A 14,143-nucleotide genomic window follows, 5' to 3' on the forward strand; every position below is an offset into this window, starting at 1 on the left:
TGTTTACATTTAATTGTGCCCCATAGGTTCCTTAAATTATTATTATAGTCTTGGCTTCTTTTTCCTTGCTGTACTGATTGGGTCCTTGGCTTCCTCATTTTCTATATCGGTGGTTTGCTCCTCTTCTTTATCCACTCTATTTATACCTTGTAATATACTTTTCATCTCGGATAATGTATTCTTCATTTCTTACAGATTCCCTTTTATAATTTCCATTTCCATTTTTTTAAATCTCTTTTTTGAAATTCTCACTGAATTCATCTACACTTCCCATAAATTCATTGAGCATCTTTATAACCAGAGTTTTGAACTCTGCATCTGTTAGATTACTTGACTCCATTATATCTGGATCTCTGTTCTGTTCTCTCATATGGTTTCTGCTTCTTTGTCTTCCCATTTTGGCTGCCTTTCCATGTCTGTTTCTATGTAATAAGCAAAGCTCCTAAGTCTCCCAGTCTTATTAGTGTGGATTTGTGAAGTAGGTGTCCAGTGGCACAGTCCTGAGAGGGGTTCAGCTGCAGGCCAAACTTAGCACAAGCCTCTACCCCTCTGGGACCACCTGTTAAGATTCAGCAAGCAACAGCCATACTACCCTGAACAAGCCCGATCCCGTCTGATCTTGGAAGCTAAGCAGGGTCGGGCCTGGTTAGTAGTTGGATGGGAGACCACCTAGGAAGACCAGGTGCTGTAGGCATAAAAAATAAAAAAATAAAGGATTGCAATCTGTGAGGTCGACCAAGGGTTGCCTCACCTAAAAATAAATAAATAATAAGATTCGGCAAGCAATCCACAGATGCTGTGCTTACAATTGCTTCAAAAGGCCACACAGAAACCAAGGCCAGTTGCCTCCAGTATGAGTCTAGGCTCTGCTCAGTAAGGAGCACCTGACTCCCTGAGGATATACCAAGATGTGGCTTGGGTGGAGCCGTGAGTTGGGGGAGGCAGGGTTTCAGGGAATCCTCTGGGCTCTGGGCAGAGCGACCTCTGTTATCTAGTTTGATGATGTCACATCACAGCTATGGCGGTACTGTGTCCGTGCACTGGGGGTGGGTAGGGCTCAACAGAGAACAATGTATAACACCGGCACTTCTGCACAGAGAGAATGTCACCTTACCCTCACTCTAACAATGTCTCCCTGTAAGTCCCTGGTGCCTCCTACACGCAGCCAAATCAGCACTGGTGCTCAGAACGAGCATGTCTATAACCGTGAAAATCCGCTTGCAGATGCAGCCCCTTTAAGAGGCTTCTGCCGCTGCTGCTACCGCAGCCTCCGTCTCACTCAGCCTCTTAAGAATGGAGAGCCCCACGTCCTCGCCCTGTCCTACCTTCTGCCATTGCAGGGTACTTTCTTGGACTTCTCCCTAGTTATATGGCTTGTTCCTCTAGATCCCACGCTATTGTTCCTTGCTGCTACTCCTTGTTTTCGTCACAATTTTGATTTGGTTGCCAGAGGGATGAACAGAGCCTCTATCATTTACGCCATTTTTTCCCTCTCTCCTAGGCTTCAGTTCTTTATAAATACTACTAAGCTGTGTATTTCTTATTTATTAAAATGTTTTAATAAATCCAGACTAATGAGTAAATAACTTCTGATGTTTCACTTCCAAGTCCTAAAGATTCATCTTTTTTTTGAGAATTTAGAGACACTACAATGAGTCAGAATATAAAAAGGTGAGTGAGAGTCTGTTTTGAAACTTTGCCTACGGCTAACCTTGTTCCTGGAGGAAAAATAATGGTCTCCGAAAGGCGCAGGTTTCTACAGGGAAACGAAAGTTATTTAGTAACTGTCATAGGCTAAAGAAATTACAGAGATTTGCTCTTGTTTTTTCTTATCTCCAATGTTCTCAATTTTATCTAGAACCATCATTGTGCTTTTGTCTTGGCTGACAAGCCAGCTGGTAAGCCTAAGGAGGCTTAAACAAATGTGGCAACCTGAGCTACAATTTTTTTGTGTGGATTCAGAGGTCTTTTAACTACTCTAGGTCCCAAAGAAACTAGGGCAAAATAGCAGCATCTGTAGTTACCCATGTTCCAACTACATGTTTTCCAGCCCAGACCAGTTCCAATGGAACAAGATGTGATCAAACCATACCAAGTTCTCAAAGTGCAGTGATTGCTCTTTTGAGAAATTATTCTTTATACTGTATTAGAAATAATTGTGTCTGCACTAGATGCCCTCTGGTTCTTGGAGGCTGGCGAGCAAAGGTAGGGCATGAATGAAATTCATCAGGCACTTGTTTAACTTCTCACTTCAATCCATGTCCTTTGAAGTCGGGACAAAGCCAGTAAAGAACTCACACTTCTTAAACTTTAATGAGTGTGATCAATGGTCAACCAATGTTCTATTCATATTTTTGTATGTGGCCAGAAGGGAGGATTAAAATTAAATTTTAATTTTAGATTAAATGGACCACTCATTCAGATGTAACAAACTCGTTTGTATGTGGTCTGCGACATTGTGATTTATAATAAATACATTTTTAGTCTTTGTCCCTGTTTTTGGCATAGAGCTCCTAAAATCCTTGGAATTTCCTAGGTAAGAGTGATACAGGTGTCTTGATATTCACAACAAACCCCTTTCAATCACACCTGAGTTTATGTTAAGGAGGTGACTATTAGAAAGCATGTAAGGATGGGGGGCTGGTATGTGACTGGAAAATTAGAACTTTCAGTTCCACTCCGCTGACCTCCCAGGAGGTGAGAGGGGCTGGAGGTTGAATTGATCACCAACCACCAATGATTTAATCAATCATGCCTATGTAATGAGGCCTCCATAAAAAACCAAAAGGAAGGGGTTTGGAGAGCTTCTTTGTTGGTGAACAAGAATGTTTCCATATGCCACTGTGCTGGGTCCCAAGCTCTATGAAGACAGAAGCTCCTTTGTTTGGGACCTCGCTTATGTATCTCTTCATCTGGCTGTTGAGTCATATCCTTTAATATCCTTTGTAATAAGTCAGTAATCTAGTGAGTAAACTGGTTTCCTGAGTTCTGTGAGCTGCTCTAGCAAATTAATCAAACCCACGATGGGGGTTGTGGAAACATTTGATTTATAGCCAGTCAGTCTGAAGCACAGGTAACAACCTAGACTTGTGATTGGCTTCTGAAGTGGAGGGCAGTCTTGTGGGACTGAGCTCTCAATCTGTGGAATCTGATGCTATCTCCAGGTAAATAGTGTCAGAATTGAGTTGAATTATAGTATACCCTGGTGTCCGAGAAGTGCTTGGTGGTATGGGGACTTCTCCCATCTCACACACACACACACACACACACACACACACACACACACACACACGCACTGAAATTGGAAGATCAGAATTGTGATGGCCAGAGGAGGGGAGAACTAAAATTAAACTTTAAGTTTAGGTTAAAGAATGGACCATTCTTTCTGATGTAACAAACATGCTCTGTGATGCCATTAGATATAAAGTTAGATGTAGATGTCAAAGATATGGATCACATAGATGTAGATGATGATGTAGATGATGGAGATGTTGAAGTAGATGACGTGGTTGATGTAGATGTGGCTGCCAGTACATAGATGTACATGCACAAGTAGATGATGTAAATCTAAATACAGATGTAGGTAGAGTATATGTCAATATAGATGCAGATGTGCATGGTGTAGCTGTAAACATGGATGTAGATGATGTAGATTAGAATTTCTCAATCTTACAGTATTGATATTTGGGGTTGGATAATTCTTTGTTGTCAGGGGCTGTCCCGTGCATTGTCCTAGATGCCAGGGGCACTCTCTCCCCCACCCCCAAGTGTGACAATCAAAAATGTTTCTGGATATTGCTAATGTTCCTTGGATGGAAAGTTGGCCTGGTTGAGAACCACTGATGTAGACGATGTAGATACTGATGTAGATAGAAGTGTAGGCATAAATGATGCAGATGATGAACAGGGAAAAGTAGCTGTGTTAGCAATCCCCAACCTTTTTGGCATCAGAGACCAGTGCTCCTATGAGAATCTCACGCCTGATGATCTGAGGTGGAGCTGAGGCAGTGACACTAGCGCTGGGGAGCGGCTGCAAATACAGATGAAGCTTCGCTTACCTGCCCACCACTCACCTCTTGCTGTGCAGCCTGGTTCCTAACAGGCCACGGAAAAGGTGCCGGTCCAAGACCTGGGGCTTGGGAACCCTTTCTGTAGATAATATGGGTGTAAACATAGATGTAGGTAAAATAAATCTAAATATAAATGTAGATGATAATGTAAGAGTAGATATAAATGCTATAGCTTTAAACATAGATGTAGATGATATAGTTGATATAGATAATATAGATGATATGGATAATGTACATGAATTTATAATCTGGGCAGAAAATGTAGGTGTTAATGATACTGATGATATAGATTAGGTATAGGTGATGTAATAGATATCTAGATAGATCAATATGGAAATAATTTTCCCAACTTGAATTTCTTTGAAGGTATAGACCAAGCCTATATATTCATATCTCCTAGAGCAATTTAGAAGTTTTCATTATGATGTGTTGATTGTTTAATTAGTTCTACCACTTAGGAATCAGTAAAGTTACTTTTCACAATTCAAGTATGTTTTCAATGGAAAAAATAGATTGCCTTCAGGAAATTTGAAACTCCAAATTATAAATAAATGTATATGGGTAGATATTTAATACACTTAATACATATCCCGCACATATTTTCCCAACATTTTATTATAAAAAACTTCAAACATGCAGAAAACATGATAAAAATGTACAAATAAGACCTGTATACCTACCACTTAGATTTTACCATTAACATTTACTGTACTTGCTTATTTCTTGTCTATCCACCTATCCACCGTCTATCTATCCATCACTCAATCTTATTTGTTGATGTATTTCAGAGCAAATCCTACATATATTTTAAATTCATTCCCTGGGTGTCATTGCATTTGCACGGTGAGTTGTGTGTGGCACGGCACGAGCTGTGTGCTGGCATTGGTCTATAACAGGTTAGAAATCAAAAAGTTTCCTTCATCACTGATAGCTTAAGCAGCAATGATTTAGCACACAAAAAGGAAGGAGGAGGATGATAAAAAAGAATGGCAGAAAGCCAATGGCTATTGCAGCTAGATGATGAGAACATAGCACAATTGTCTCTACTTTTGTAAAGTTTGAAAATCTGCATCATTTGGTGTATTAAAAAAGTTTTTTTTAAACTCGGCCTGTAAATGAAGATATTTTAAACATATACATTTTCAATTCATATATTTATATCTAAACATACAGTATTTATATAATATACATGCATTTCAAATAAAATAACATAGAAATGACACACAGGATAACTAGTCTACATAGGGAGCATATGTAATGGTTCAAGTAAACTTTACAGAAGTTTTAGGTAAACAAAGTAATTTGCTGGAGCTTGGTGAGCTTTTATTATATAATAAATTCTGATTATGTAATAAACTCCTTGAGGCCAAGGATCCTGCGAGATACCACTTTGTGTCTCCACAGTACTTAATCCAGGGTACTGCAGAGTAAATGGTGCTTAATAAATACTGGCTGATAGGCTAAACTCAGGAAATGAATTGTGATGAAGAGTAGTTTAATTCTCTATGCAATAATGCCACACAGCTCAATCAATTTGAAAATCAGTTTCCTGAATCCACCCTCATAGAGATTTGCACAGAATGTTTGAGCCTGAGGGGGAACTTGGAGCTTTGCTAATATCCTCATTTTGCAGACGGAAATGAGGCCCGGAGGAGTTATATGAGCCTCACTGAACATCCCAACTGTTAATAGCAGCGTTGTTGCCTCTGACGCCTACAACTGGACTCTTCCTTTTGCCATGATGTTTCGCAGAAGGTACAAACCCACCTCCCACTCCTACCCCTTGCTCCTGGTTTAAAATTATATGGTTTCAGTTGTAGGAAAGAGAAAGAAGTTGTCAAGCTGGATCCACCAGGAGGCTGAATAGGAAATGTGACTGCAGAACAAGTTTGTGTCGTGATCAATATTTACCCAGCGCTGTTCTGTGCCTAGCCTGGGTAAGATAAGCTCTCTGGCCTTTGGGAACTTTCTGTCTGCTGGGGGAAGGAAGATGTACACATGTTAGCAGTTAGAGAATGGTCCTGCTGTGTAGGATTAAAGCCTAAATGAGTAGTTGGGTAGAGCCGTGGGAGCTGTAGGAGGGATAGAATGTTTTGGAGACCATGGAGGTTGACCAAGGTTCAAGGACTGAGGAAAAGGCAAAACACCCAGGTTGAAATAACATGGACCTAAGTTTGTGCTTCACCCTATTGGTATTAAGAAGCTTGGGAGGTTTCTGTGGGGGACGGCATGGGATCCAGCACTGACTGGATTTAGGAAGACCAATATGGTAGCGATGGTATCCGGAAGAGGCTGGCAGCAGGGAGAATCTTGAGGAGGGCCTTCAGGAGATGAAAGCTTGGAGCAGGTGATGGCAGTGAAAGTTTGTCGAGGAGTCTAGCTTTTTTACTATCCTCCCCCAGTCTGGGGAGCAAATTATTCTAAGACCATTTGCTAAAACTCCACCTTTTTTCCCTGCATTTGAAATGCTACCTTCATCATATGCTTAATTTCCACATGCATTCATATCTATTTATGGTCTGAATTCTTTTTTTTTTTGATTTGTCTACTTCTGTTTTATTGTTGCTTTAATTACTGTAGAATTAAAATCATTTCATATTTGATAAGGCTAGACCCTACTCTTAAATTTGCTGGCTATTCATGTATGTTTTGCTTTTTAAAAGAATGTGCACTATGGCTGCGAGGTAAAGAGAGGCAAAGGTAGATGTGTGATAACCTGATGCAAGTTCCTCTGTATTCCAGGGGAGAGAGGGTGGGAAACTACAAGGTAGAACAGATGACCTATCCCATTGTATTCCAAATTTCAGTCCTTTCCCAGTATACCACTTTCATAATTTTTGACATATCTATGTGACCTATCTGCGCTATTAGTAATTTAATGGTTTCACTTATTCAATTCACTTTTAATTTTTAATATTTATATTAGACTTATCCTATGTAATATCTGTAAAAGCACAGATTAGACATAGTACTTATATTTTTCTAACATATTAAACTAAATGGAAAACAATGAGAATAAATATCATTTGTCCATGCAGCACCTAAAATTACTTTGTGTACTACCAGCAATTTGAGAAACAATGGTCTGAGCAAAACCCTTCTTTTCAGTTCTCCAGATGAAAATCTCCACTCAGAAGAGGGCTGCCTTGGCTGGCTGGTCATATTTGTTGCTTGAGCTGGATGATGATTGCACAGGTGGATTCAGTTTGCGAAAATCATCGCAATGTTCACTTATAATCCAACAAAAAGTTTTAAAAGTAAGCCTTAAAGTTTTAAAGGTATCACTGTATCATCTTATTACTGGTAATAAGATCTATTACCTGTGCCCTTACATATGCTAATTACTGGTAATAAGATCTATTACCTGTGCCCTTACGTAGGTCATGCAAAAAAAATAGACTAATGAAGTGAATAATATTTACACAAACTTAAAACACTGGGAGCAGTTTTCTTTGAAGTTTTGATGTTCCTGCAAGCAAACCCATCCTCCCAAGACCTCCAAAAGGGCCACAGGGGATATCACAAGTCAGTCAGAACCTTCATAGGATGATAATTTGTCAGTGAAAAGATCTGTAGGGCAAAATTAGACAATAATGCCAAAGGCTGGAGCCTCAATATCCTTACCTCTTAGTCTTTATTAAAGGTAAACAGAATGCCACCCTGACCCCATAAAGATCAAATTAAGATGCGAGATTGCAGAGAATCAAATATCACGTACTGACCTGTCACAAGCACTTACTCAGATACAAACAAGCACACACCACACTCTTTTCTTTTTACCCTCAGGTGATTCTGGCTTTTTGACTTCTAAATTCTCTGCTTTCAGAGTCTAGCCTCTGGCTTAGTGTCCACAGCACTGATGTTAATAAAGATTACAAAATCACTGATACTAAAATCTCACTGTCAAATAGAAGCTGCTGCTTTCTGGCATGGAGATTCATTTAGCTTGTATCTTTTGTCCTTTAAAAACAGTATAAAATAATCCGGCTTCCTTCTGTTGGTAGCCATGGAGACTAATCTCCAATATGTCGGTGATGGAATAATACTAAGAACTACAGCGTTCTTCAACGACATTTATTAATTTGCTTCACGTTAAAAAAACAATAAAGCTACAGACCTTAAAATTCAACCTATAGATTTTCAATTATAAGTCTATATTTCACAACTATTTGGGGGCCAGTTGAATAGGAGCAGCCCATGGAGAAAGATTGCTTCTCAGATGAAAATCTGGAGGCTTGTTTTCTCAAGTATCTCTCAGAGGCCTATTCATTTACTATTTCCTACCATTTAGGTCTTGTCTCTCCTTCCAGTGGTGCCTCTGCCTTTCAATGTGGAACTGTTTCTTATGTCTGATCTTCCCAGAACTGGAAGCCTTCATATGCAATTCCTGACCTTTAAAAGGCTTCACTCTCCATCCAAGAGTCCCCAAAGACCTGCTTGAGAGGGCACACTCACTCTTAATGTACATATTTAAGCTGATCTATTTGCATAACCCAATTTCCAATTTCTGGAAAGCTTAGGGTGTCTTCTGCCAACTAAATTTCAACTAAAGTTTCTTCATATCTAACTGTACAGTGTTGCCAGCTTCTCTTGCTGTCTGCCCCCCAACAAGTGACATAACCCTTTCTATCAATGTAATTTGGAGAACTGTTGAGGTAGGGATTAGTGTGAGGTTTCCAATGACAGTTTCGGGTTGCTTGGTGCCAGTGATGTCATTCTACCAACCGAGTCACAAATGGGGATTCAGGACACAGCTGCAGAACAGAGCATATGCTAGTGCAAGTTTGCACTGGCAATTTAAAGCCACAAGAAATGTAGTCAATAATATTGTAATAACTATGTATGGTGTCAGATGGGTACTAGTATTATTGGGGTGATTACTTTGTGAGTTATACAGATGTCTAATTGCTATGTTATACACTTGAAACTGGTATAACATCACATGTTAACTATAACTGAAAAATAAATGTTTAAAAATAGATAAAGATATTTTTGGTGAAATCAGGACAGGACAGGTGTGAGGGGCCAACTGTTCAGAGGGTGACAAAAGGTGCGGGCTGCAGGCCGACAGAAGGCAAAAATAATGAGCGAATGAGTTCACTTGAGCAAAGCATTCTCTTTTCTCTTCCATCACAAACCAACAGGGCCACATGGCATCCATCTAGCTTATCGCAACTGAGCTTGTGCATACTTTGGTGGGTGGAGCATGTTTGTTTTTTCCTCACCTTTCACATTTGCTATCTGGTGGAAACAGGAGACTTTCTTTTTTTTTTTTAATTCGTAAATTTTAGTTGTTATTTTAGATGGTCCAAATGTTCCTTCCACATCCAGTCAGAGAGGCAAGGATATGATTAAGATGTGATGCACTTTTTGGCATCATATTTAAATCTTTGTATTATTCTGGGACATACGTTTTTTGATCACATGGCAGTTTTACAACTTGGTATATTTCTTGGTTCAGCATAGAGTTTTGTTCCCTTCGAAAACTCATCTGATGGAAGTCCGTTCTCTTAGGTCGGGTTCTCCTAGAAGTGGATTCTGGGTCAAGGATTCAGGCATGAGGGATTTATTAAGGAAAAGTTCCTAGGGGACACCGGTAAGGAAATGGGATGAGGAGGCCAGGGAAAGGGAGGGAGGGAGCAAGAGTGTGACTTCGTGTGAAGTCCCAGCCTCAGCGAGATCTGGAGAGGAACTTTGGAGCATAAACTCTACCTGAGAGCAAGTCTCTCCTTGAGGTAAGGAAGTTGGGCTTTTGGGCTCCCAAATCAGTCAGCCACTGGCCTCAGGCCAAAGAGAATGGTAGTGGGGTGGGAGGGAGTATGGCCATGGGGACTATAAAATTCCCAGACACCGATGGCTCTCTCTATGGGCTGAACCCTGTCCAGTACTTGGTCACAGATGCAGAGCACTTAGCTGGGGGCTGGGCACACAGAACTGGCAAGAGAGACCTGAGGGGATCTGAGTGGGGCACCAACAGCCTTGGTCACAGGCCTACCCCCATATGGCCTGCTCTCACCACCAGACACCAGTTATTGGTCTTTCATCACGTTCTGCTGCAAGAGGAAATTAATAATATCTTTGGAAAGTCCTGGAGTCGGTGTTTCATTATCCAAAGACACACTTCTTTCTAGTGGGTAGAAGTGGGTGTCCCTGGAATGCCTCTGTAAGACTGAGCATCCATCCCGGTTGAAGATGACCCGGGCCATTTGAAAACTACGAAGGACGTACTTTTGGCTCTCCTGGCCCTTCAGTTCATCGATTTTCTGAGACAAGCACTGGCAGACAGATGCAGAGAGTAGATTTCCAGAGGCTGGTTGTGGATGGCCAAACATTTCATAGAATTTATCCAGGGATTTCCGAAGTTCGTCATCCTCTGTCTTGGTCTCTGGTTGGCCTTTCACAGAAGGGCTAAGCCAGAAATTCTCGGAGTGCCAGGAATCATTTTGTGCAGTATTTAGGTTACTGGTGTCTGCAAGACAAAACACATCCCGATACTCAAACACATATTCAAAAATACCAGAAAGCCAGCCAAGAGCAGACGATGTCTCTTTTCAGTTCAACACTTACGGCTCCTGGGTAATGGGCAATGGACAGAATCAAGTGATTTCAGAATTTGTTACCACCATCCTGGGGTTATGCCACTTATTTGCTCATAGCAAGAACATTTTATTTGCCTGTTTCAGGGGTTCTTAACCTGGGGTCCTTGTATAGAAGTTTCAGGGTGGCTGGGAAAGAAAGTTCGTATCTTTATTTTCACTAATCTCTACCTGAAATTAAGCATTTCCTTCCATGATGAATATAGGCAGTAAACCCATTAGCAGCAGTACCTGTGATTTTTCACCAATAGATCACAGCTGTTTTCATATCTCATTATAATTTGTTGAAGATATTTTGAAATATTATTTATGCCTATCATTATGCTATGGACTGAATTGTGTTCCTCTGAAATTCATATGTTGAAACTCTAATCCCTAATGTGACTTGATTTGGAGATGGGGCTTTTAGGGGGTTAAGGTTAAATAAGGTCATAAGGGTGGGGCCCTAACTGATAGGATTGGTGGCCTTATAAGAAGAGGAAGATCTCTCTCTCTCTCTGCACACACACCAAGGAAAGACCATGTGAGGACACAGAGAGAAGCCAGCTATCTGCAAGCCAGGAAGAGACCTCGCCAGAACCTGACCATGCTGACAGCCTGAACTTCCGGCCTCCAGAACTATGAGAACATAAATATCTGTTATTTAAGCCACCCAGTTTATGCATTTTGTTATGGCAGCCCAAATATACTAAGACACACTACTTTTAAATCACCATAGTTATTAGTCCTGACACTAGACCTTATTATTTAAACATTAACTCAAAAAACACATGTTCATTACAATATCACACATTTGTTCTTGAAGTATTTTAATAGGTACATTTCAATTTTTCCCTTGCTGTTAAAACTTTATTCTGATAAAGAGTTAATGGGCTTCACCAGACGTCAAAGGGATCCATTGCACAAACACAATGAAGACTCCTAATGCAGAGAGTTCAGACATTTTTTTCTACCCCCTACAATAATCCCATAGACTCTTTATCTCTAAATTTAAATCACAACGTTTGTGTTTTTTAAAGGAGGAGTAACAAGTAAACTAAGTGATTTAATAGTAGACAATAAGAAACCAGAATTGGAACTAAATCCTAGTTCTGGATCTAACTTTCTGTACTTTCGGGGCACTGTAATTCTCAATATGGAAATCTCTAAGATCCTTTGAAACAAAGAACTTTCCTATCATGTGTTTTAGAAAAGATTTTACACAAATAACTAATTTATAACTTGCTGAATTCCTTATACAGCCACCAGTTTTATGCTTTAAACGTTTATACTTTAAATCAAAACAGTATATTTTCCTTTTTTCACTCTAATATAAGCTTTAGTAAATTACTAGTTTTAATTCCACATACCCACTCCCCACCTCCACTAACTCAATTAGTAGTTATAATAAAAATACATGCACTTGCTAATGATGAAGAAAGTTGCTTGATGCAGTGGCTGGAGTTTTAGAAAAGGAGCTGAAATTTGGGGTTTTGACTCTAGTTTTGCTACCAGCTAGATGTCACCTTGAACAAGCCATATCACCTTTCTGAGCATCAGCTTTCTCATCCGTAAAACAAGAGTTCTACTAAACAATCTCTCTTCTAGAATTTCTATGGTAATATAGGAAACAGCAAAGTATATAATCTAAAGCATTAGAGCATCCCAAAAGAATTGGACACATACTCTGTGATACACATGCAGACCCACAGAAGGACAAGCATTCATTAATCCAACACACAATTAGCCCAACAAGCCTGGTGATTCGGAAAGCACAAGATGTGCCTGGAACATCTAAAATGCTCCAAGAATGATAGGGGCGTGTCCAGCAGGAAAGAGGGCGGGGCACAGAGGCCAGCTCACAAGGGATCCTAGTGGCCAAATCTGGAAAAACTTGAGCATCAAAATAAATCATGAGAATAACAAACGACCTAGGTGAGCACCACCAGTAATAGGACAACAGCGAATCATGTGCCACCTGACTGGATGCAATGGGAAGACCCAGCATCACTTCTCTGGTAGTCCTGCCAAAGGTGCATCACCTGAGCCCAGCTATGAGGAAGTGTCAGACAAAATCAAATTGAGGGACATTCTACAAAATGACTGGCCTGTAGTCTTCAGAAATGCCAAGGTCATGAAAACAAAGGAAAGACTGAGTAACTGTTCCATACTGAAGAAGACTAAAGAGATATGACAACTCATGGCAACACATGATTTTCAACAGGATCTTTGTGCTACAAAAACTATTTTGGGGACCACCTGAATGGGGGCTGAGGATTAGATGGTTGTAATGGTATAACTGTTAATATCCTGATCTTGATGATTGCATTGGTGTTGTATAAGAGAATATCCTTGTTTGTGGGAAAATCAGGGGTGGTGGGCATCAGGTTGGCAACTTATTCTCAAATAATTAATGGAGAAAAAGTTGCCTGTATTGTACTTGCACGTTTTCTATGAGTTTGAGATTGTTTCAAGAAAAAATTAAACTTTTGGAGGAAGAACTGTTAAAATTTCCTTTGGTGGCCTGCTTTAATATTAAAACAAACAAACAAACAAACAAACCTTAGCCCAGGGGTTGGCAAATATTACCTTTCTAACAAATTGTACTGCTCTTAAAGAGCCAAGAGGGGAAGAGGAGGGGTCCTCCAATGGCAGGATGAGTGTCCCTTTCCACCTTCTTCCCCACAGATGATCTGGAACTAGGGTAATAAGGCAGGAAGACAGGGGCTTAGAAGGGTCAATGAGAAGAGTAAAAGAGAGAAGAGAGATGGTTGGCAGTAACACTGGGAAAGCTGCAGAGTTGTTGAAACTACCCACCCAAGACAGCCATTTATACAGAACTCTCCAGGTAGCATAGCATGTACTTACTACGTAACTAGTCAATAACTTTGATCTGCAGCATTTTTAATTTTCATCTGAATTTCATTTTTATATTTAATTTCAATTTTTGGAATTCAATGTCCTAAATGCAGTGTCCAAAAGAACCTAAAAAAATAGTGTTTCCACTACTTCGCGTGCAAATGTCAAGCAGACTGCAACTGTCTTCAAAGTAACCCTCCTTCCCCTTTCTAGAAGCGCAGTAACAACATGGATTGAGTCATTCGCTCCGTCAGTTCTTTTGAACCTCGCCTCCAGTTCATTTCAGTCTTTGAATTCCTTTTAAAATTTGCTTTTCTACCAACTACAAAGCCATCTCTCTAATCATGTGGCTGGTGTGGCCTTTTGGACATCGCTGTTTCTTCACCAACAAATAAAGCTAATTGCTTCTTTTTTTTTCCCTGATGCACCTACATGTGGGCAGAAAAATGGATTTTTGATGACTCATTCCATTCCCGCTCAGTGGTATATCTTCACAGCTATGTTCAAACACCACCTTATTCTACCTGTTTCTATAGCCCGGACTTGTAGGGCTCAGCTGAGTACAGTAATGTCTACTCTAGAGAGAGACTGGGGACGGTTTTGTGTCAGTGATTGGAAAGTGCTAATTGCATTTAGTGA

At 40.2% G+C, this 14,143-nt stretch overlaps 1 protein-coding gene and 1 pseudogene across 1 annotated transcript in view; one reads left to right on the top strand and one right to left on the bottom strand.

Moving 5' to 3' along the window:
* Window positions 1-575: 575 nt before the first annotated feature.
* LOC112471071 lies at window positions 576-694 on the top strand (annotated as a pseudogene).
* A 6,267-nt stretch (window positions 695-6,961) lies between these two features.
* SHLD1 (shieldin complex subunit 1) overlaps window positions 6,962-14,143 on the bottom strand; it is a 66,091-nt gene continuing 58,909 nt past the window's right edge. Inside the window, exons 3-4 of the mRNA XM_015597272.2 lie at window positions 7,435-10,539; window positions 6,962-7,390 (exon numbers count right to left, since the gene is read on the bottom strand). Of these exons, the coding sequence (XP_015452758.1) occupies window positions 10,100-10,539 (440 nt within the window). The 3' untranslated portion in view covers window positions 6,962-7,390; window positions 7,435-10,099. The remainder of the gene's footprint in view (window positions 7,391-7,434; window positions 10,540-14,143) is intronic.

This window comes from Pteropus alecto, unplaced genomic scaffold, assembly GCF_000325575.1.
Source record: "Pteropus alecto unplaced genomic scaffold, ASM32557v1 scaffold45, whole genome shotgun sequence".
NCBI classification, from domain to species: Eukaryota; Metazoa; Chordata; class Mammalia; order Chiroptera; family Pteropodidae; genus Pteropus; species Pteropus alecto.